A 22,797-nucleotide genomic window follows, 5' to 3' on the forward strand; every position below is an offset into this window, starting at 1 on the left:
GATGTAGGTTAAAGTTCCACCAACCTGTGCTTCAACAAGCTTCCGGGGGATTCTGATGCAGGTTGAAGTTTGAGAACCACTGGCCTAGTGGTTTTGCTTTTTACTCAACTGGTATAGTAGCAGTTGCACCTCTATTTTATTTTGTCTCCCAGGGAATGATACCTAAACTCACACCTGGAAGCTATAACTAGAAAGGGCTGGTCTTGGACAAAATTATCAGCCTGGATGGACAATGAGCTCTTCAACTTTCTGAGCCTTTTCAACACTCCCTTCCACTTTGAAGGGGACCCTAGAGGGGCCAAAGGTCTTCGTGCAGCCCCATGATTCCTGGCAGGGAAGAAAACAGTCCTCAAATTCATCCATACACATAGACTCTATGATGTTATTAAAGGCGGTCTGTAAATCCAACTGAAATGAAGACTGATGGCTTCTTTCTGGTTCAAAAATCAATACAGAGTCTAAAGAGTTTAAATGCCAGTTGGAAATTTTCTGAAGAAAAAAATGATTTGCTTGCACTCACATAATTCCTTATCAGTATTGCATTTTCCATTTATACTTTACCATAAAATAAGCAAAGGGCAAGGGATGAAATGTAACTTGAGACTCGGAATATGATGGCAGTAACTCAGCATGATCTTTTTGCATCGCTGTCCTGCAAGATTAAAAGGCTAATTAAATTGGCCTACCTAATTTAAACATAAGCATGCATGAAAATTGGAAACATCTGTAGAGGGTGTCTATTAGCTCAAGATACTTGGCCTAAGACCTCTAGAAGAAAATAAATGAATGTATAGACTTTGTTTGATTATTGGTTTTTTTTTTTAAAAAAGGAGAAATAACCCAACTCTCATTTTAATGTGCTACCATGAAAGGAATCTAATACAGTGGAAACAATCACACATCAAGAAATGTATGTACTTACTGTTATTGTGGGTCCTTTAGGGATGGTTAAATTGTTTAGAACCACGGGTGGGTTTTATTTTGTGAAAAGACATTTTAATCACTTTGTATGCAAGGAAAAAAATTTACAAAGATTTTGAGCTATGAGCAGATAAATTGCAATGTGTTTAATACATTGCTTCTCTTACCTACTGTGGTTGATATTTTGGTATTTCATTCGATTATTGATAGTTAGAACTAGGCACGGAAAGTACTGGGGGGTGAGGTTGGGGAGATGGACACAATAGAAATTTTAAGGGCTTCTTATTCTAAAGTAAATAGCAGTGTAGTTGAGGAAACATTATGAACATTCCATCAGTCACTCAAAGTGTATAATTAAATGTTTAATGGATGAGTATCAAATTGAATAGGAAAGACTCCGAGTCCTCAGATAGTTCAAAGAAGAGGAGATCCTTGTGGACTGCTCTGGTAGGGAAAGTTTCATGGAAGCTTTAGATCTTAAAAGATGGGAAAGATTGAGATTAGGAGAGGGGAGAAAGAGCTGTGTCCTAGGCAAGAGGACTGATGTAATCAGAAGCTTGGAGGAATAGATGTGACTTATGTGAGGGGCAGTCAGGAGGTCTACCTGGGTAAGGTGGTGAGATCAGGGAAGACAGAATGGAAAGTCCATGGACTAAAGGCAGAAGCAGACAGTGGAGGGACCTGGGTTTACACCAGATACCCCAGCTCTCTCTGGGCTCATGTTTACAGTCTATTCTGCTCGCTTGAGTTCTTGGTTGTAAAGGCTGTTTAAATGCTTAGAGCAGATTTTCATTTTAAATTTTCCTCGGGGTGGTTCTTTTCTTCAGGGCTCTTGACACAGGGCTGAGGCTACATAGGTCTTCCTTCATTACTCCCTCGCCCCCCTCTTTTTTTAATTTAGTTTTTAAATTTTTTAAATTTATTTTTTGGAGGGGGGAGGTAATTAGGTTTATTTATTTTTTAGAGAAGGTACTGGGAATTGAACCCAGGACCTCATGCATACTGAGCATGTGCTCTACCATTTGAGCTATACCCTCCCCCTTAACTCCCCCCTTAAAAAAAAAAGATACCATTAGATACAATAAAATTCACTCGTTTTAGTGTACAGTTTTGTGAATTTTGACAAATACATACAGTCATATAACCACTACTGCAGTCAAAATATAGAATGGTTTCACCACCTTCCAAAATTCTCCCATTATCTTTCCCTTTCATAGTCAGATCCTTTGCTCACCCCCAGTCCCTGGCAACCACTGGTCCCTTTTCAGTGTCTATGATATTGCCTTTTTGTTCCAGGGAGAACCTGACAGGGTCCTGCTCTGTTTCACTGTCTTTGGAGAAAAAGGATAATGTTATTAAAAAAACAAAACCCAGCAACATTAACATTCACCTTGGTAGCCTCAGGAATGAAAAGGGGGCTGACCTGGAGAGGAGAATAGACTTTTCCATCATGGCAGGTATTCCTGCCGAGCACAAGATGGCTTAGGGCAGATTTTGGGAACACCTTGATGTAAAACGTTGTTCCTTGCTTGGCTCAAGCAGGTCCACACTCTGTTCCAGGAGGTGTTGCCGATGTGATGAGTATATTTGCTCCTGCATCGTACCTCACGTCTCCTGCCTTTCAGAATTCTGTATGAAATGCCCAGAAATGGTACAAATCGGCTGAAAGGAGGGGCTCTGGTCGTATACTCGTCACTCCCCTGTGCTCCCTGGCATGTGTGTTGTGTTACTAGAGTGAGCTGTCTCTGTGAGTTTTCATTTTCCGTTGCTTCTCCAGCAATCTAGTTTCCAAAACAACTTTCAGAACTTCTCATCAAACGCTATACTCAATTAAAATCAATGGGCCTTTCCCATTCCAATCTGCTAATAATTTTTCACATAGCTTTTTCATTTACAGCCTTGGAGAAGGAAAGTTCATTAAAAAAAAAAAAAATCCTTAAACTACCTGATGGTATAATAGGAACAGCATGCTTGAATTTTCTTGAATGTTTTTTCCAGTTTCTATATGAGATGAAAGGGGAGCAATTGTCCATTTTATATTCTTTACTATGTGTAGCATGGTGGGGACACCATGAACTTTGAAACTAAACAGTCCTTGGTACAAAATCAGGCTCCACCACTTAATAACTATGCACCCTTGGGTGAATCACCTAGAATTTCTTAGCCCAGTTTTCTCATTTGTATAGTGGAGATAATAATACCAATCTTTTGGGAGCCTTTCAAGAAGTAGAGAAAATACGTTTTAATCACACACAATATGGTAAATGGTACCTATTATTTCTATTATTAGATTGTTTAAAAATGGATTTTGTCTTTTGCTTCAGATATGTTAAGCACCCATCAGCCTTTGACTGTAAAATTTCTAAAATTTATCTCCAAACAGCACTCTCCCTTGCAGGTTCTACATAATTTTTCTACCTTCTCAGTACAGCTCCTCCAAAAAGATATGACATTCATCCGTACTTAACTCATAATGGCCCTCCCAGGGGATCTGTGTTTTAACAAGGTTTAAAGCCTTGAGCTTAAAGGATAAGCTGACATAGTGGAGCTGAAAGTAACGGGGATGATTTGGTTTTTAGGACACCAGTATCTCTGAATTCCCAGCTCTCAGGAGCCAGGTCGGCCCAATTCACTTTTACATAGACACTGGGATCCATGTGATAGTGTTTCTAATACTGTCTGTCCTACCACTATTTCTTTCCCTTTGTCTCTCTCCATAGGCAGGATGAATGTGTAACCGAAAGGCCGGGTAGGTACCTAGCACCCCGGAGGCACTCAGTCAGTATTGGTTGAGTGAATGAACAGTTCTCACAGTTACAATATTTTCCTTCCAGTGTTTACCCTGAGTCTCTCCTGCTTGGTTTATCTATTCCCTCCTGAATTAGACACCTATTGCTAAGTAACAAGTTATCCCAAATTTAACCACTTAAGACAGTAATAAATATGTATTATCTCATAAGGTTTCTGTGGGTAAGGAATTCAGAAGCAGCTTAAGCAGGATGGTTCTGGCCTGTGATCTCTTGTGAGGTTGCAGTCAAGACATTGGCAAGGGTTGTGGTCGACCCAAGGCTCAACAGGAGCTGGAGGACCCGATCCCAAGATGGCCTACACTTACGGCTTATGAGTCCTTGTTGACTGGCAGGAGATCTCAGTTTCCCACCAAATGGACCTCTCCATCAGGCTGCTTGCATGTCCTCATGGCATAGCAGCTGGCTTTCCAAGGGAGATCTGAGAGAGAGCAAGGTGGAAGCTGCAATGTCTTTTATGACCTAGCCTCAGAAGCCACATTCTGTCATTTCTGCAAAGTCTGGTTACACAAGTCAGCAGGTCATCCCTAGTCATTGTGGGAGGAACCTGCACACAGGTGGAAACACCAGGATGTAGAGATCCCTGGGATCACCTGGCAGATTGGCTACCATACTTCTCATTTGGCCCTTTTTTTCTCTCCCAGAAAATGAAGTTTTTTTCCTAAGTCTTTTCTCTGGATGGATTTCTGTTCTCTCCTCTTCAGCATCTCCCAACCTGTTAGGGATAGCCAGACTCACTGGCACTTCAGGGATGAGGCAGAGATGAGGCCAGAGGCAGTGCTAATCCATCACTGGGGATTCTGGAGACTCTTGAGACTGATGGTAGACCTTAACGTCAGCTTAACCTTAGTTGTCTAGTCCCAGTTAATGCTTAAGCCAAGACCTGCTGAAAGGGCAGGCCGGAGACTGCCTGTATTCAGGGCCCAGATTTCTAAGTGAGGAAAGTACCATCTCCTGTAATTAAAGACACATCTCTTGGGCTGCTCTGAGGTAGTGAGGTATAGGGTGGGAGTTGAGTTTTCAGGAGAGAAGTTGGGTACTATTTGGCCATATCTACATCTTCCCCAGGGTCCTGGTAACCAAGAATGTTTATCTGTAAGAAGTGTGTTGAGATTCAAGACAGGGCCTGTGGATGGTAGCATTTTCCCTCTAGACAAAGATAATGTACTCATTGGGAGAATTTGATCTCCACTTGTACTTCATTAGCCCTAAGACCTAAGCTAACTGGATTTCCCTTAAGCATCTGTGGCTTCAGATATTTTCTTAGGTTCAATAAATTTAAAAAAAATTTCCACTCCCCACCCCCATATTTTGTTCTTGATGGTTTTTGTTTTCTTTGTATGGGAGTTTGTAGATATGAGACCCATAATATAGTAGTTGTCTCTGTTGTTTTGCAGAACTATGAGAAGTAGTTCTCTCCTCACACAGTGACTGTTCTTTCCCCGACATCCTCATATCACTTTGGAAGACAGCTCATGGCAAGATAGGAATTTCTGAGGCCGTAGGAAGCAATACTGGGAATTCATTAGTTTTTCTGGACTGCAGTGTTCCCAGGCTGGAAAGAGGTGCCAACAACACAGGGTGAGAGACACTGTATGTGAATGTGTGTTTGTGTTTGTGTTTGTGTGTGTGTGTGTGTGTGTAGTCAGAGCCTGTGAGCCTTGGAGGAGCATGGGTTGGACTATGGGATGCTTTGCTTTCTGGTATTAAAAGCATTGTTTTTGATCTCCTTATCCCTCTCTCCACACACACAGTTGGTCACAGTCTCAGTGGAACATAAAACTTGTCAGAAAAAGTTGAAGCATGTTTCTGGAGTCATGGGAAAAGATCTGAGTTCCTCAAGCACTATGGCCTTGGTGGCTGTAGAAGGACCTGGGGCTTGTTCCTAAGGAAGGTCCAGCCCCCCAACACCCTGCCCTGGAAATGGGCTGGGCTTGGGTTACTAGCAGGGGAGGTAGAAGGATGATGAGCTCTCTTCTTGGTCAGTATGGACCAGGAGATGGGGAGAAAAGATTGTGTAACTTAAGACATACCCATCTGCTCTCTGAGAAGGTGTGGGGTTCACTTGGCCTGTTACCAGCCTGGACTTTGTGACTTCATCATCTTTACTTCTTTATCTTCTTTTTCCATCATCTCCTTTGTCTCATGAGTCTTTCATTGCCTATTATTTTCTTGTTTTTATCTTCTGACTCCCTGAAACCATTCTTCTTTCCCAGGTAGTCTGATAAGAAATACCCACCTGACCAACTTCCTGGCAACCTTGCTCAGGACCCCATATCTCTCTGGGAAAGGCTGTGTGTGTGTTTTGTTTTTTAATTTTAACTTTAAAATAAAATACTAAAATTTAAAACTTTAGTTTAATTAAAACTTTAGAGTTTTAACTTTAAAATATTTAATTATTACAATATTAGACAAGATAAAACTTCCTTAGCAAACAGAGGTGCTTAGGGAAAACAGCAAGTGAGCTCACTGTGGTATCCTGGGAAACTGTGCAGGCACTTAATTTTGAGAAGCTCCATGGAGCTCGGGGTGAGCAAGGGCCAATTTAGGCTTTAGAAGGTGTGATTTTTAGCTCACTCTGCTTGAGCTTTTCTGGATCCTGCCTGCCACTGACTGGGTGATGTGGAATGGCTGATATCAACAGCACTGGATGGTGATGGGTTTTTACTAAATAATCCCATAACCTTTTTGGCTGGGGTGCCTGTGCCATTCAAAGGCTTTTTATATATTTGAAGCTGGGAGATGCCAACCTTCATTTGACCTTGATACTACCCCCTCCCCAAGACCACCAGGCAGTACCAGGGAATGGACAGATGCCCTGCCGAGACATCTACCACTGCTCTCCCACTGTTCTCCCACAGGCATTTTTTTAATAGGGCATTTTAGAAACACAAACCATGAATGTGACCTAATGGACATGAGCTCCACCGGGCTTAGGTGACCAGGAATTCAGCAACAGCTCGATCTCCTGTGATGTGAATCATAGGACCATCACTAGCACCGGTGACAACTCTGGCCCCACCCTTGGCTAATGCCCTACTTGGCTGATTTCCCGGGATGAGAAGTCTCTTAGAGCTTTTAGCAGATCTGCCTGGAGAGTTTTTGCTCTGTGGTTTTTCTCCTGGCAAGTAGTGACTACCAGAAGCGTGCAGTAGGTCCAGTGTGACTCCAGTATGTAATTTTGAATGGATGGAGGAGGGAGGGAATGAATGAATGTATAGACAGGCAAGAGGCAGGGAGACTTCCTGCTTCAGTATAATCACTGTTCTTCAGTGGTTCCCCATGTTCCCATGTGCTTTGTATCAGAGCCTGGGTGATGGGATTGGAGGGCTGCCCTCCCCCATTCTCCCTCGGGCCCTCTCCCTCAGTGACCATCCCACTGTCCTGCCATCACTGTGTTTTCATTCAGTTTACACTAGTGCTGCTCTCCCTCCCCTGTCAAGGGTCCAAGTTTTCCATGGTTGGTTTTTTTTCCCCCTACAAAGAACAATCTAGCTTAAGTTTTAATAAGTACACAGAGCATATGCCCTGCCGTGAACACAGAACAGATCATTCAGAAAGCAAAGATGAGAAAGAAGAAAATGATTTATCTTAAGCTTGAGATGCTAATCTTGAAATGCCACTAGCTCTCTTCTGATTAGGTTACACACAGAATCAAACATGCAGACAATTCCAAGCCTCTCCCCTCAGCCATGTCTGATTCACGTTGTGTGGCTCTCTGGGAAGACAGAGATAATGTAGCCTGATCTCTTCCAGGGAATTAATTGCTGTTTCCTCCTTCCTGTTTTGAGCAGAAATCTGCTTTAATGTATTGTGTCAGTACAGCATGTAGAACATACTCTTTGGCATCACATAAATATTTACTTAATAGTTAAACTCACTGTCATGTAGCATTTATTTCACTTGAAAATATTATAATTATTTTCCTCATGGAAAACAAATGAAAAAGCACCGCTCCTTTGATTTTCAGTACCTAGTTTTTTGTTTTTTGGTTGTTTTTGGTTGTGTTTTGTTTCCGTTGATCTTGCATTTTTCACAGTGAGTCCCTACAGTCAAACCAGGGATTTACTGAGAAGGAAAATTAAGTAAACTCCTCAGAGATTGAGTGGGAAAAGTTCCATCCAGTCTCTGTCAGGAGCACCCTCAGTCATAACCACTGTTGTCTTTAGTATCATGGTAATTCCTTGCTTTGTTAGTGGAGACCTATCTATCAAGGACCAAATCCAAAATATCTGAGAACTAGAGAATGGCTATGGTCCATCCATTGTGGCCCAGAGTCTGGGTCTAGAACAGTGCCTGGCATCCAGTATCCACATAATAAACATTTTTAGGATGAACAGATTTTACCCTTCAGGGAAGTCTCTGTGTGTATTTCTGCTTGTATTTGAGTATACTTATCCTTTTCTCTTTCTCATTTTATGCAAATACTATACACATGTTTCTTAGTTTTCTTTTTCTACTTGTTGTTCTTGGTGGGCTTAGCATATCTGCTTTTTTAAACCACTGTGTTAAGTTCCATGATGCGGGTGCGTTATGAATTAATCAGTCCCCTTTCACTTTCTTTTCTGAGTCTCTAGATGAGAGCAGGGTCAGATGCGTGGAGAGGTGGGTGGGCAGCAGCTGGCAAGAGACTTCCATACACTCAGCTGGGTACTGTGGGGCCCAGGCTACTCTAACATCCTTGGGAGATGTGGATGGATGGGTAAGGGTGGGAATTCTGGAACTGACATTCACTGTTCGCTGTGTGACCTTCAACAAATTAGTTACCTAACCTCTTGGGCCTTTGGTTTCTTCATCTGTAAGTCGAGAATGATGCCACCTCCTGATATGTGTGAGGTGTGTAAGTTGCTGACGTTATCTTGTGTATATGTAATAGTACCTCGTGTATTTGTAATAGTCCATCATAGATATGTAATAGTACCTCATGAACATGTGATTAAACCTCGTTGATATGTACTAATAACCTCGTGGATATGGAACAGGACCTTGTGTGTAGGTAGCAGTACCTCATGGATGCTTAAAATGGGGCTCAGCACATGGCAGGGGCCCCACAAATGGTAGCTGTTATTTTTCAGCTTCTGAATTAGCCAAAGTTTGACAGTTATTTAGTCAAAAATACCGGGCTGTTGGAATTATTTTGTTTGTGTTGTGAAATCCCTTGCCTCGAGGACTGGATTCACTCCTGGCTTGGGTTCCAAGAAAAGCCTTCTGAGGAGGCTCCCAGCCTTTTCTCAAACTAGCCATGTTATTTCTCACAGAGCTGCGTCCATGCTTCTTGCCCAGCCCAGTCTTTCCGAGAGCTTTCTAAGCCCGAAGATAGGGTCTGCTTCTCCGGAGCCTCTGCCAGGCAGGGTGGCAGTGGGGGGAGAGGACAGAGTCAACTCTTTCACTCACAGTGGCAGGTGTGGACCCGGTGGAGGTAGCTGGACCCCAGCAGGGGATAGGTTTTGCAGGGTGGGATATGCGGCTGTTTCTGTCTCCCTCAGTCAGGAGGTGTCGCTTTGGCACCTGGGGGAGCGGACACACTGGCTTGGGGTTCAGGCAGAGCCATGGCACTACTTCCTCTTGGTGGATAAGCAAACCAAGGCCCAAAGAGATTAAATGACTAGGACATAAATCAGGTTTGAGGCAAAGGCAGAATTTGTCCAGTTCTCCCAGCACTTAGTTCAGGTGAAAAGAGAAGGTCGAAAGAGGGAGGTCAGAAAAAATAAGACCACCCATGGCATCCCTGCTTGTGGGAAGGACCCCCTGGACATCACGAGTAGGTGACTGTCCTGCAGTGAGGAATGACAGTGGTGCCCAGAGGTGGCCTGTCATGCATATTGGTCCTTCTAGTCCAGGTTCCCAGGTCAAAGATCTTGGGCAAGGTTGACCCTTGGGTTTGGCAGTCTTTGCTACACATACCCTGAAAGGAAATGCTGGCATCTGGAAATTCATAAGTGTGAACCTATTAGAAATTCCCAGCTTGATATTCTTTAACTGAAAGGCATTCTGAGAGCACTGAGGTTAAGGGTGTCCATGACCTTGGTGGGAGGGCATGGACATGCAGTGGGGAACATCTGTAAGTTTTAAGTGTATAGCTTTTAGTTTCTGTTTAATTATTGACTTAGAGTTAATTCCCAAGGAATAACCTAATCAAAGGATATGAATCTCTCTGTGATGTTTGCTATGTACTGTATTATTGCTTCTGAAAATATAATGTGACACTGCCTCTAGCAATCAATGAATAAATCAGTTTTATAGCAGCCTTCCTGATCGCTGATAATGCCATTTTAAAACAAATTCGTTTCTTTATTAGGCATTAAACAATATGTCAGTGGTATATCAAGACTGCTCTGCTTTACATGGTAAGAATTCCTAGTAAGAGTGAATATTTTATCTTTTTCCTCCTATAAATTTTATGTTCATGTCATTTACACAGTTATTTCTAGATAAAGATCTTGGTAAATATATTTGGATTTGTTGATGCATAGACCACTGTGGTATTCTTGTCATTGAATTGGAAACTAATCAAAAGGGAATAAACAAATGCAGATTATAGAACATTCCATAAGACAGCATCTTGTATTTTCCATAGATGTATCATGAAAAGGAAAAAAAAAAGTCACGAAAATTGTTCTAGATTAAGAGGCTAAAGAGACATGGCAACCAAATGACATGCATGAACTCTCATTAGCTCCTGGATTAAACTTTTAAAAAACAATGATAAAGGCCACTTGGGGGACAGAGAGATTTGAATATGGACTGTATACTGGATAATGCTGTATCACTGTTAAATTTCTTGACTTTGATATTATAGTTATGTAGGAGAATGTCTTTCTTAGGAGATAAAGGCTGAAATACTTAGGGGTGAAGTGTCACTTCAAATGGTTCAGCAAAAGTATATATATGTATATCATATTGCATATTACATATTATTCATATAGTTATAACCTGTTATATATTATAGTTATATTAATTATATTGTTAATGACATGCATACATTAATATATACTATATTATAAATAAGTATATAATACATAAAATATGCATGATATATTTAATATGTACAACTTGATATATTATACACACATATATATACACATTTATAAATCTATTATTTTACACCTACACCATGCATTCTTCTTAAACACACACACACACACACACACACACACACACACACACACACACACACACAATGCATTAATGGGGGCTGTATTTTAATAGAGACCCTTCACAGCAGTGGGGAATGCTGAAGGGACCCATTTCTAGCAGTGACTCTGGGTCCAGCAAGAAGGTTCTCTGGGACTGAGGAACCTCTAGCTCCCTGCTCCAGAGGAATGTGGAATGGGGGTGTTTTCACCAGCCAGGAGCCCCGCCCCCTTTCTCCTGCAGCTCTGTGTGCAGGCCTCCTTGGAGCGTGAAGTTTACCTGTGGTCTTCCTCTCCTGTAGCCTTTTGTTTCCCCACATATTTGACATAGAATCTGACTTTTAAAAGGCAGTGTGCACATGCTCTGGGGCAGGAATAATGGAACCCTTTGGGGAAATTCGATCAGATAGACCCTGCCTTAGCAGGAGTTATCCTTGCCTCTCTGTCTAACCTGCACCTGAGACCCTCCCATCACCCCACCCCACCCGCACCCTCTTCGGACTTTAAGCAGCTTCTCTTAGGTGTCTGCACCCCAGTAAGAGGTCTTTAAAAGTAAATGGAGTTAAATTAAAGGGTTGCTGCATTTATCTATTAAATCAGTGTAAATGCAGTTTAGAATGTTCAGTTTGGATGCTCTGATCATTTCTGTAAAAAGTTGAGAAATAAGGCCCTCGGGGACCACTATAACCCCCATTATGGCAGTACTCCCTTGAGAAAACTAGATTGGATTCATTTTAACTGAAAACACAATTTTCCAGGATCAAAATGACTATTAAATCTGAGGGACTTGTAAATCAAATTTCATCTTAAATGCATTTGGGCTTACTGTTGACATATGTTCCATGGTGACTCCTTCTGTGAAAGAATTTGGAGGCTACATTTTACAAAGAGAGTTCCCATCCTCTGGCCTGAGCCATGTAGGGCTGGGTTTTGGGGTTTGGATTTTTGTAAATCAGGTTTGTAGTCAGTAAGGGCTACTGAAAAGATTTATTTTTTAAAAATACCACTTTTTTCCAGCTTATGAAAATAGTTGAATATTCTAAATATAGTCAAAAGTATGAAGCAGAAATTAAAATCACTTCTAATTGCACAATTGAGTGATGATTGTCATAATCATGCATGTGTGTGCGTCTGTGTAGATGTCTCTGTGTTAAAACAGACTGGGATCCTCCCATGAGAATTTGCTCGGCTGGGTCTCAGCCTCAGTTGTGGCCAAGGAGGAGGTGATGGGCTTCCTATACCCAGAAGGTAGTCAGTGTCAGGGACTTTTAGAAACAGTAAGCACCAGTTATAAAGGAAACTGAAGGAGGTGGGGGGCTGGGAAACAAGGGGCCCATGAGCAAACCTCCATCTGGGTCATGGGGAGCTGTGCTGAGGATACAGACTGGGGGAACCGGGGGCAGCCTACCAGTCAACATCCTTGCTTATTTGCTTGGAGGCTGCTTCCCTCAAAAATCACATGCTGGGCATTTGTTCCCAGTTGTCCTTGCCCTTTTTCTCCATCAGTTTGACTTTCTCTCCACCCCTCCCCTCTCTGAACTGAAAAGATGCCCTTGGAGTAAACAGATATTTGACTCACACATATGACCTCTACTGCAGGGAGCCTTATTTTCAAAGAGGTCAAGAGGAGCAGAGCTTCTTCCCCTGAGGACTGACACTGCTACGCTGGGGTGTTTGGCACTGGTTGGTGCAGGGTGAATTTGGGAGTGTGGAGCCTTCCCAGTGTATTTTCAGTTGAGCCATGTTGGCAGTCTGCCTGAGAGGGTCAGGAGCCTGGCAGGAGACCCACAGTCTGCCTCCTCTGCCTTCAAAGGAGCCACTGGCAGCATAGCTTTTCTTTAATGAGAGCCACTCAGGTGAGAGCTTCGGGGACTTGCTGTAGGGAGAGGTGGCTGTCCCTGAGAGCAGGGTGTGGCCAGTGGAAACTTGACCTCTCTCCAGAGGTACTCTTCAGGGAAGGTTGTTGTGAGGATTCAGCGAGTTAACCGATGTAATGCATTTAGCATTGCACCTGCCACAGTGTAAGCCCTCAATCAACGTTAGCCATTATCATCACCATGTTAGTCTTCTCAGGCCGCCATCACAAAATTCCAAGACTGAGGGGCTTGAACAGCATAAATTTATTTCCCACAGTTCTGGAGGCTAGAAGGCTGAGATCAAGATGCCAGCATGGTTGGGTTCTGGTGAGGAAACTCTTCCTGGCTGGTTGACAGCCACTCTCTTGCTGTGTCCTCCCATGGCAGAGAGCCAGCCAGTGCAGGTCTTTTCCTCTTCTTATAATCACACTAATCCCATCATGGGGGCCCCACCCTCATGCCTGCATCTAAACCTAATGGCCTCCCAAAGGCTCCACCTCTGAATACTGTCACACTGGGCGTTAGGGCTTTAATGTATGAATTTGTGGTGGGCGAAAATATTCAGTTCATAACAATCATCATTATTTTTGTTGTCATCTCTTAGTCCCTTTGCATGGTGTTCTTAGGTTTAGGAATATCTTTGAGGGGGAGGGAAGAAAGAAATGAGGAAGCTTTTTTTTTTTGTCTCCAGTGGGGTCTTAAAACCCATGGTAGCAGGTCTTAAGCCTTCTGAAAACTGTGCTTTCACAGTATTTATCTCCCTCTCCTTTTAACCTTTGGGGAAAGACTCTTGGTTGTCCTAGTGTCGGTAAGAGGGAGAAGGAAGAAATGTCAGGTTTATGAGGCAGCTACTTCTTGCGTCTGAGAGCTGGGTGCTGAGGGGGTCACACCATGGACTCCAGGCAACGCTCCTTGGGACCGACACCGTTATTCCCACTTACAGAGGACAATGCTGGCAGAGGCTCAGGGCGAGGAACACGAGTGATCCAAGGTCACACTGCTCAGAAGTTTTAATAAGATGTGAACCTTGAGCCTTTTGACCCTGTGACCTTGCAACATGCAGCTGGTGTGGGAAGGAGTGGTGTGGCCACACCTGGAGCAGGAATGGGGTCGGGATGGATGCTGAGTGCAGCTGTTGCAGGAAAGTGCAGAAACCGGGCCTTCCGAACGCATGGTGCTCACTCCCTGGAGCTGAGCAGTGAGGCTCCCTGGACTCCTGAATCCCTCCACCAGCGGAAGCTACTCTGCAATGTCCCCTCCCACCTCCAGGTCCCCGAGGCTGGAGTAGGTCCCCCAAAAGAGGTTTTTTTCAAGGTAAGCTAACCCAGATGGTGTTTTCTTTTCTGCTCTTGTCCTTTCCCAGCCCCCAAAGACAATGAAGAACGTGTGTTCCGGGAGCGCATGCGGCCCAGGAAGCGGCAGGGGGCCGTCAGGCGCAGGGTCCACCAGGTCAATGGCCACAAGTTCATGGCCACCTACCTTCGGCAGCCCACCTACTGCTCCCACTGCAGAGATTTTATCTGGTAAGACCCTTTTTCCTGGGAACCTCTAGTTATGCCTTCTTGGTGGTGAAAAGGGTGAGGGAATGGGTCGGAAGATGAGCAACTTTATATAAAAAAATGCTGGTGTGCTTTATTTCCTTATTTGACTGCAGAAGACTTTTCTAGAAGGGTAACTGAGTGGTGCTTGGGGGAGAAATCAATGGAAGGAAGAAACTATAGTTCCTGATGACTTTATACTTAGGACCATGTCATATTTAAAGAGTTAAGATTTTATAACCAATAGTGGTATCGTGGTTGTTTTTAAAACAAAACCTTATATTTTAGAGAGACAAGTTGAATTATTTACACATGAAATGATATGATGTCCCAGATTTGTTTTGGAACAAAAAAAATTGGAAGGAGAGGAGAGGGGCTGGTGTAGAGATGAAACAGGACTGGCCATGTATTGATCACTGTTGGAGCTGGGTAATGGGTACATGATCTACTTTTGTATACGTTTGACTTTTTCCATAATAAGCTTAAAATACTCAGTTGCCAATATTTATAATTCATAATTTATAATATAATTATATTAAATTTATAATTTATAAAGTGCTTCTCAGTAACTGTTATAGCATTGGTGCTGCTAGCTAGGATCTGAGATTTCAGAGCAAGGAGAGAGCAGCCTTGGCTGGAGTGCTCTGGGAAGGCTTCCTGGAGGGACGTGGCATTTCTCCTTTCAGGATGACTAAGATTTCAGTAGGCAGAGATAGGTAAGTAGTAGGACTTTTGGGGTGGTGGAAAAGGCTAAGGAGCATGGCCTTAGGATTAGAGGGTAACTTTTAATGAATATCTGCCATGTACCAGGTTCTCTTTTCGGCACTGGAAATCTCTCATTAATTCTTCCCAGTGTACTATGAGCTATGTATATGGACCCCATTCCACTAACGACAATACTGAAGCTCTGAAATGAGACTAGCCTAAGGTCCTCCAGCTCAAAAGTATCAGAGGCCTGATTCCACCACTGGGGAGCACGACTAAAAGCTCACACTCAGCCTTTCTGGCGTCCTCCCTGAGCTCTTTGAAGCTGACGTGGAGTTTGCCAGCATATTGGGATCCTACAGTGGAGAGAGGCCAAATTGTAGCACGAACCCAAGTGGGGGACTTTCAAATTGTACTCTGAGGAACCCCTGGACTCCCACAGTGTCTGGGAATGCCTCGTCTCATCCTGGTGGTGTTCCAGAACTAGTCACGGAGGTCAGAATGGACACCTGAGGTGATGCAGCTTAGAGCCAACTCAGCCTGACTGAAGCAGGAATAACACCCCACTCCACCCACAGACACGTTTCGTTTCTGGGGCTGACTCAACCCTCTAACCTCCATCTTCTGTATTCTGGTTATGAATTGCATACTTGAGGGAAATGGGTTCTGAGAGCTTAGTCTTAGAGACTCCATTCTCCTCTAAGCCCGTGGCTGCACTGCTGACCTCTAGGTATCTTTAGGTATAGCCCCAGTGACTTCTGGCTCCTCTCGCTGGGCTGGGCATTGCAGGAAGCTGTGCAGCTGGTGGTGGTACCCTGCGGACAGGGCTTCAGTTGGGCTGGTTGGAGTGTTCTATGTCCAGGCTGACCCTGAACCTGCTCTGGGGGACCCTACTCTGGCCATGGAAAGAATCTCTGACGTTGGTCTTCACCAAAATGGTAGATTGAACTCCCAGTCCTGGCCACAGACTGCCCCATAGAACCCTTGACTGCTTCTGGAATGCTCATAGACGGTGCCTACCAGCAGTAGTCCTCCTCCATGGTTATCCAGGAGGAAGGGCATGTTCGACAATTCCAGGCCTGTGGGGAGCAAAGTCTCCATGGTTTTCTGGAACATGGCTGATTGCCTGGAATGGCTGTTTGTGCAAGAAACCAAGCAGTGACACTGACCAAACCTTGCACTCATTCCAAGTGCAAGGGCTGCCGGCAGTGGACTTCGGATGGAGTCATTTTAAGGCATCTTGCAATTGGGAGTGAAATCACCATCCCACTGCTGGGTGGAGTCCAGCATAATTGGTGTACTGGGGGCAATGGCCAGAATGGCCAGGATGGGGGTGGCTTTTGACCTACTGAAATTCACTTTCTTAAAGGGTTATATTCTTCTTTTCAGGGGTGTCATAGGAAAGCAGGGATACCAATGTCAAGGTAAGAGGGTATTGTATGAAGTAAATCCTTGGAGGGCCACAGGTCTGATCAAGATCGCTACTGCTTGAAGGAGGCGAGGGCTGGGTTTGATAACTTTTGGAGGCTCTGCATGCTCTGCATACTTATGCTCCCTCTCCATGAAGCAAGTCCCTGCTTTTCCCTTTGTCCTTGTCCTTGCCTGGCCACCACCCCCACTCCATACATGTGTGGGAGTACCTGTGGGGACCACCATCTCCAGGTGTCCCAGGGGTCTCAGCCTTTTTGTGCAGCTGGAGTGGGGAGCACTACCTTCTTTCCCCGTGAAGCATAACCCTTCAGTACGAGGTCCATGAAGGCCCCCCTGAGTACTGAGCTGGGTTCTGTGTGTCCTCAGTATCGCTAAATGGTCCTTGCTGGTTCTCTTTTTTTGTCTCTTCTGTGCGATCATTAGTTCTTAAACATTTAACACTCAGTTGAAAGTATGGAAGGTCCCCCCATCCCCACCCCACCCCAAGTAGGACTACAGTGCAAGGTCAAGTTATCCAGAATTGGAGGGTGGGTATGTGATGAGGTCATGAGGAGGTTTCTCTGTGGTTATGACTGGGAGACCATCCCATCTCCTCACCCAGCGGCTGGTTAACTTGGGTCTCACCCTGGGGGACTTGGGTAGCCTCTGTTGGATATGGCTGTGTCCTGCGTGTCTTCCCAAAACAGTTACACAGGTAACAGTTTTTAGGTTACTTTCAGCCACCCTCTGCCCACGCTGGCCCGTGGCACTAAAGACAGCTAGCTATAGGCCACTTCTTGGGGAAGTGTTCAATTAAACAGAAATTTTAAACTTTGGCACAAAAGGGCACAGCCCAATCAAAAAGCTTAAGAACTTCTGTGCCACAAAACATCCATTCTCCTGCCACCAGCCTCCCTCTCACCCCAGCCAACACTGACAGGACCCCTAGTGGAGCACAGGCAGCAGCAGCGCCCTGGGTAGACAGTGCTTCTTGCCTGGACAGTTATTCCCTGACCTTGGCATAAAGAAGCAAGAAATTTGATCTGTACCTCCAGGATTAGAGAAAATTGCTGACGCCCTTTGAATGTAAATGGCCCATTCTTCTCCAGAGCATTTAGGAAACCCTAATGTCTCTGATGGCACAGTGCTTTGAAATGACTGCATAAAGAGCTTTGGTTAGGGCTTTACATTAAGACTCGGCGACGGAAGGGGCGTGCCTCCCTTTTCCCCTCCACCGCCGCTGAGACTTGCTGAAATCTTGGGATGGAACCTTTCTTCCCCTCCTTGTTGCTCAGTCCTCTCGTGTTTTGCTGTTTGCAGTTTGCACTTGCGTGGTCCACAAGCGATGCCACGAGCTCATAATTACGAAGTGCACGGGATTAAAGAAACAGGAAACTCCCGATGAGGTAAATATTTACAGCATTGAAATTCTGGTCTTTCTTCACTGCCCTCCCTGCCCTCCGCTGCCTCCTCTGTGGTCCCCAAGGAAAACCTTATCTCGCTGAGGTCCCGTTACTTTCTTCATTGTCTTGATCAAAAATTAAGGGAGTGGTCCACTGCCTTCCGCTGTGAGGTACAGTCTGCAGGATGAGCGCAGCTCAAAGGTGGGTTTATGTGTGTGGATAACATGCCAAGAGCTGGGTGCTCCCCAAGCGAAGCCCACGAGGAAAATGTGAGTTATTTGTTGTCATTATCTCATCGGACCAGTGAAGGGGCTCACTGACGTGTTAGGGGCCCTACACAGCTCATAAACCATAAGAGACATAACACACAAGCAGGAACCTTATCTTTATGAGGTGATGGGGGAGTGGAGTGGGATTAGCAAATCCAAGAAATACTTAGGAGGCTGAAAGAACCACAGTCATAACGGTAATAGCTGACATTCATTGGGTCCTTACTGTGCCCTAATTTAAGCACTTTACCATGTATCGTTTAATGCCGTAACAACCTTAACAAGATCCCTGTTGTTATTACCTTCGTTTTCCAACAAAGAGACAAGAAGCATAACTTGCCCGAAACCACACAGCCAAGTATGTGAAAAAAAAAAACCATGTTCAAATCCAGCTAGTCTGTTCAGAGTCTGAGCCCTGGACCACTGTAACAGTGTTCTCTTAATCTTAGAAACTCGTGTCAGATTGACTGTTAGGGAAGTTGCTGGGGTAAGGAAGCAAGAAAATTCGACAGTTAAGCCAGGTTTCTCCCAACTGAGTGATTGGGAGAAGAGTGGTACTACTAATAGATGTAAAAAATCTTTCGGGAAAGATGACAAGTTATCTGTGTCCACAACAGCTGATTTCAAAGACATGCTTTTAAGTCTTGGTAAAATAAATAAATACTGTATAATCATAAGCCATTAGAATTGGGAGTCAGGGAGGGAGGCCCTGGGTGGGTTTATCATAGGATGGATTTATAATTTGGCTTCCAAAAGGACCAACTTATGATATATACTTCTTAAAAATAATTCATCCAAATGATATCTCGGCATCTGAAGCTTTTTCCATCTTTTATCTCCTTTTGATTTCACACCACCTCTGAAAAGCAGGAAGGGACAAGGCTTTGATTTGAAAATCCCGTGTCCCTGAAGGGCAGATAGCCCGAAGCACTAAAGTGCTTTGAAAGGCTTCTGCTGTTAAGGGTTGAAATTCCAAGTCGCCACCACCTGGGTCTCCTGACTCCTGGTCTAGGATCATAACCCAAAGTATGTTCTTATCCTCATAACTTTCACAAGTAAATGAAAGAAAGAGATGGTTTGCTTGCTGTCTGCCTGCCTTCCTAGGGACATTTTATTAAGCATTTATTGAGTACCTCCTGTATGCCAAATATTGTTCCCATGGAAACAGAGGAATACATGATTCCTGCTCTCAAGGATCTCATAAGTCTATTCAACTGTGAACCTCTACAGGTTTCTAAGGCTCTTTCACATCTCCTTTAAAGGAGTCCCTATGACTTCATGCCATGCAGGCTGGAGGGTTGAGATTTGACATGCACATAACCCAGTTTAATCTTGTGACCTAGTTTTTTGCACTGTATTCCTGTCATACTGAGTGTGAAAAGAAGTTGTCAGTGAGATGTGTTCCCAAACTTGGTATTTTTCCCCAGAGAGAGAAACTGCCAGGGGCTGACAAAGGGATCTTCAGGTTTCCTACCTTGGTGGAATTGAATGCCCATCCTGGTGCTCCCTGGGGCCAGTCTCTTTTAGTTGCTCTATCCCTGACCCATTAGGGCAATGGATGTGCCCTCTGCTGAGCGCAGGACTGCCGGGGACCAACCTTTCTGTTCATTACTTTGTGAAGCACCTGCAGTGTGAGGCATGTGCACACATCCATCATATATATATATATACACCCAAACCCACATGGCTCTGAACACCAAGTGTCTAATTTCCTCCGGTTAAAAGGTGCTCTGCCAACGGGCTCCCTGGAACTTTTGCAGCATAAGCACTTGGCCGATGCCCTCGCCCTGTCCTGTGTCTGTGTGTTGGCACTTAGAACTCATGTCTCTCCACACACTTCCTGGTGTGGTCACTAAGGAATGCCCTCTCTTTGTGTCACCTTCCTTCCTTCTCTTCCTCTGTGGCTTTTCATCTTCTGTCTCTCTGCCCTTTTCTCTCTCCCTGTGTCCTCTGATTGGTCTCACTCTTCCCTCTGCTGCTGCGTATTCCTCAGAGTGGTGTGTGCACCTGAGCCCTATGCCCCTGCATGAGTGCCACCCTTGGGGGACTCCCAGTCTCTCTGACTTTGCAGCACGTCTTGCACGTGTGCCATCATCCTCACTTCCCATTCTCCAATACTTCACAGTTTTTAGTGGTTGCAGCTGAGGGTCATGTGACTCTCCTGCCCCCACATGAACCTCCTAATCACCAGGCACACTTCCCCACCTCTTCATCTTGGTTGTTGCCACATCCCTGTGGGGCTGGTTCTGGGAGACCATGACTCTCTTCTCAGCATAGGTCCAGCAGTCTTCAGCCCTCGTAGGAACAGGGCGGGCACAGCGACCTCCTGCGTCCCTTGGAGTGAGCAGACAGACATGGAGTTGACATGACTAGATTCACAGGCAGGCACCCCTGTGCTGTGAATCTAAGGAGTGGTGTGCAGGATTGTTTTTAGTAAATCTGGGGACTCTTGTCCTGGGACAAGTGCACAGTAGACATCTCAAACAGGGCTCAGGAAAACTCTGGTCCAGCAAGAGAATGGACCATTCCTTGTTGCTGGGTGAGAGGGAGCTCTCTATGACGTTAAGTGACCCTGACAGTATGTGTGCACACAGCCATGCCTCGGTGTCTGTGTTCACATCCGTGTCCATCCCCAGCTCTCACCCTTCTTAGTCGCCTAGATGTGCTTCTCGCTCACCAGGCAACACTGAGCCAAGGGCAGCTTCTCTGCTGCATGCTGTCTGCTCCCCAATGCCCAGAGTAGCCAGGGTGACACTCTCCAGCCCAAGGGGTCTCAGGTGATGGTGCCCTTCTGTTCTGAGAGGGGTGGATTTTGCGTGGCTGCTTCACTAGAGACGCAGGTGGAGAGGATCTCTGTGAAGGGCACTGAAGACCCTGAGGACCCTTGCTTCTACGGGACACTTAATATTTCCTGCCTCTTCCATTTGCGGTGTCTCGTGGACCCCACGGTCCTGTGATGTTAGGTGCGGTGGGGATGCCATCTTTCTTTGCCAGATAAGGAATCCAAACCCCCAAGAAGTTAGGAGACTTGCCCAAACTCATGGGGTTGGTGGCAGATCTAGGCCTACAGATCAGATCCCTGGACTCCTCTGCCCCACCCCCTCCCCTTCCAACTTGCTACTTTCTCTTCAGTCCTTTTAAACAGTAAGTGGCAGCATAGTGATTAAAAAGCCTGGACTCTGAATTCAGACCCATAGCGTCAATTCCTGACCCTGGCACACCAGCCTGCAGGCACATCTCTTAATCTCACTGTGCCTTAATTCCCTCACCTGTACACTTGTGCCTCCTCCGCAGGGTGGTGGTGAGGTTTAACTGAGCTGATAGTGCCTGGCCTGTGGTCAGTACTGATACCTTCGCACCCTTAGTGGTCACCACTGTGTATTAGCCATCTTCATCATGGTGACCGTTGGTCCCAACTGATGACCTACATTTTCCATGTCTATGCTGGGTTCTTGGTCATTCACAGAATCCTGCATCCGCCATGGAGCTGATGACAGACTCCCTAGGTAAGGCTTCTAGGCATAAGCAACATTGGAAGCACATGGTGACCTCTTATTAATGGCCAAAGTGTGAGGTGCAGATTGAGTGCGGTGTGCCCTGGGAATTGGAGGCCTGGAGTCCCGGAGGGGACTGATGGGGGAGCAGAGTCCAGCAGAGCAGCAGAGAGTGGGGTAAGGCCCCTGGGAAGGAGGCTTTCTTCCCCTCGTTTCCCTGGGCGGCGTTCAGAGCAAGGAGCTTGGCGGTGACCATGTGTTTTGCCATCCCTACAGGTGGGCTCCCAGCGGTTCAGCGTCAACATGCCCCACAAGTTTGGGATCCACAACTACAAGGTCCCCACCTTCTGCGACCACTGTGGCTCCTTGCTCTGGGGCCTCTTGCGGCAGGGTCTGCAGTGCAAAGGTAAGTGCTGGTCCTGCCCTGCTCCCCTAGCCCTGCACCTGCACCCCTGATGTTGCCTCCTCTTAAAGAATCTTTCTTCTCGTAGCCTCGAGAGTTCGCTCCAAGTCTGGCCAGAGAACTGAGCACAAGCCCTTGCTAAGCCATCTTTAGTTACTCCAAGCATTTGTTAAGCAGTATCTGTGCAGAGACCATCCAGGGGGGCTCTGTAGAGGGAGCCAGAGGGAAGAAGGTGTGACTGCACCTTTTAAGATGGTTAACAAGCTAGGGAGACAAGATGGGTCCCCAAAAGTACAGAAATATTTTAAGGAAAAGATACATTAGAGTAGAAGGGAAGAAATGGCTTTTGCAGTTAGGCCCCGAAGTAAGTCACAGATACTCTCCTGTCACCTCTGTGGTTCAGAACTTACTCTTGGAGAGAGCCGGGCTAGAATGCTGTCATGTAACACATCTTCTTGATTCTTTGTGGGCTTGTGACGGATGTGCTATCACCCCCACGTCCCCCACAAGGAAACTGAGGCTCAGAGACTAAGTAATTTGACCGTGTCACATAGCTTGTGAGCAGAAGTAGGGTTTGAACCTTGACTTCTGAGTCTAGAGTTTCTTCCTCTATTTCTAGCTGTCCTGCTCATAAATTGCCTTCTGCTCAAACGAGTGTGCTAAGTGACACAGATAATGACAAGTATTATGGGGAGGTGGGAATGTACCCCAGGGGCCTGGGTAGAGAGTCCAGTTCCATCAGCTCGTCCAGCCTGCTCACAAAGTTGGACTACCGTGAACCACTGGGCAGGAATGTTGTGTGGACATTATTTGAAAACAGTGTTTTATTTCATTAAACAGTAAAATTTCGAATTTTAT

At 45.2% G+C, this 22,797-nt stretch overlaps 1 protein-coding gene and 1 non-coding gene across 4 annotated transcripts in view; one reads left to right on the forward strand and one right to left on the reverse strand.

The window, feature by feature from the left end:
* The window catches only part of PRKCE (protein kinase C epsilon), a 470,469-nt gene that overhangs the window by 280,110 nt on the left and 167,562 nt on the right, over positions 1-22,797 (forward strand). For all 3 annotated transcript variants that reach the window (XR_004326300.1, XM_032497439.1, XM_032497438.1), the window contains exons 3-6: positions 14,081-14,240; positions 16,350-16,384; positions 17,691-17,776; positions 21,813-21,942. Coding sequence is in view for 2 of the 3 variants with exons in the window: in XM_032497439.1 (XP_032353330.1) it covers positions 14,081-14,240; positions 16,350-16,384; positions 17,691-17,776; positions 21,813-21,942 (411 nt within the window). In the remaining variant the exon portion in view is untranslated. The remainder of the gene's footprint in view (positions 1-14,080; positions 14,241-16,349; positions 16,385-17,690; positions 17,777-21,812; positions 21,943-22,797) is intronic.
* TRNAT-AGU lies at positions 1,886-1,958 on the reverse strand. Its single transcript has one exon. It is a non-coding gene; the product is annotated as a tRNA-Thr (tRNA).

Source organism: Camelus ferus, chromosome 15 (assembly GCF_009834535.1).
Source record: "Camelus ferus isolate YT-003-E chromosome 15, BCGSAC_Cfer_1.0, whole genome shotgun sequence".
NCBI classification, from domain to species: Eukaryota; Metazoa; Chordata; class Mammalia; order Artiodactyla; family Camelidae; genus Camelus; species Camelus ferus.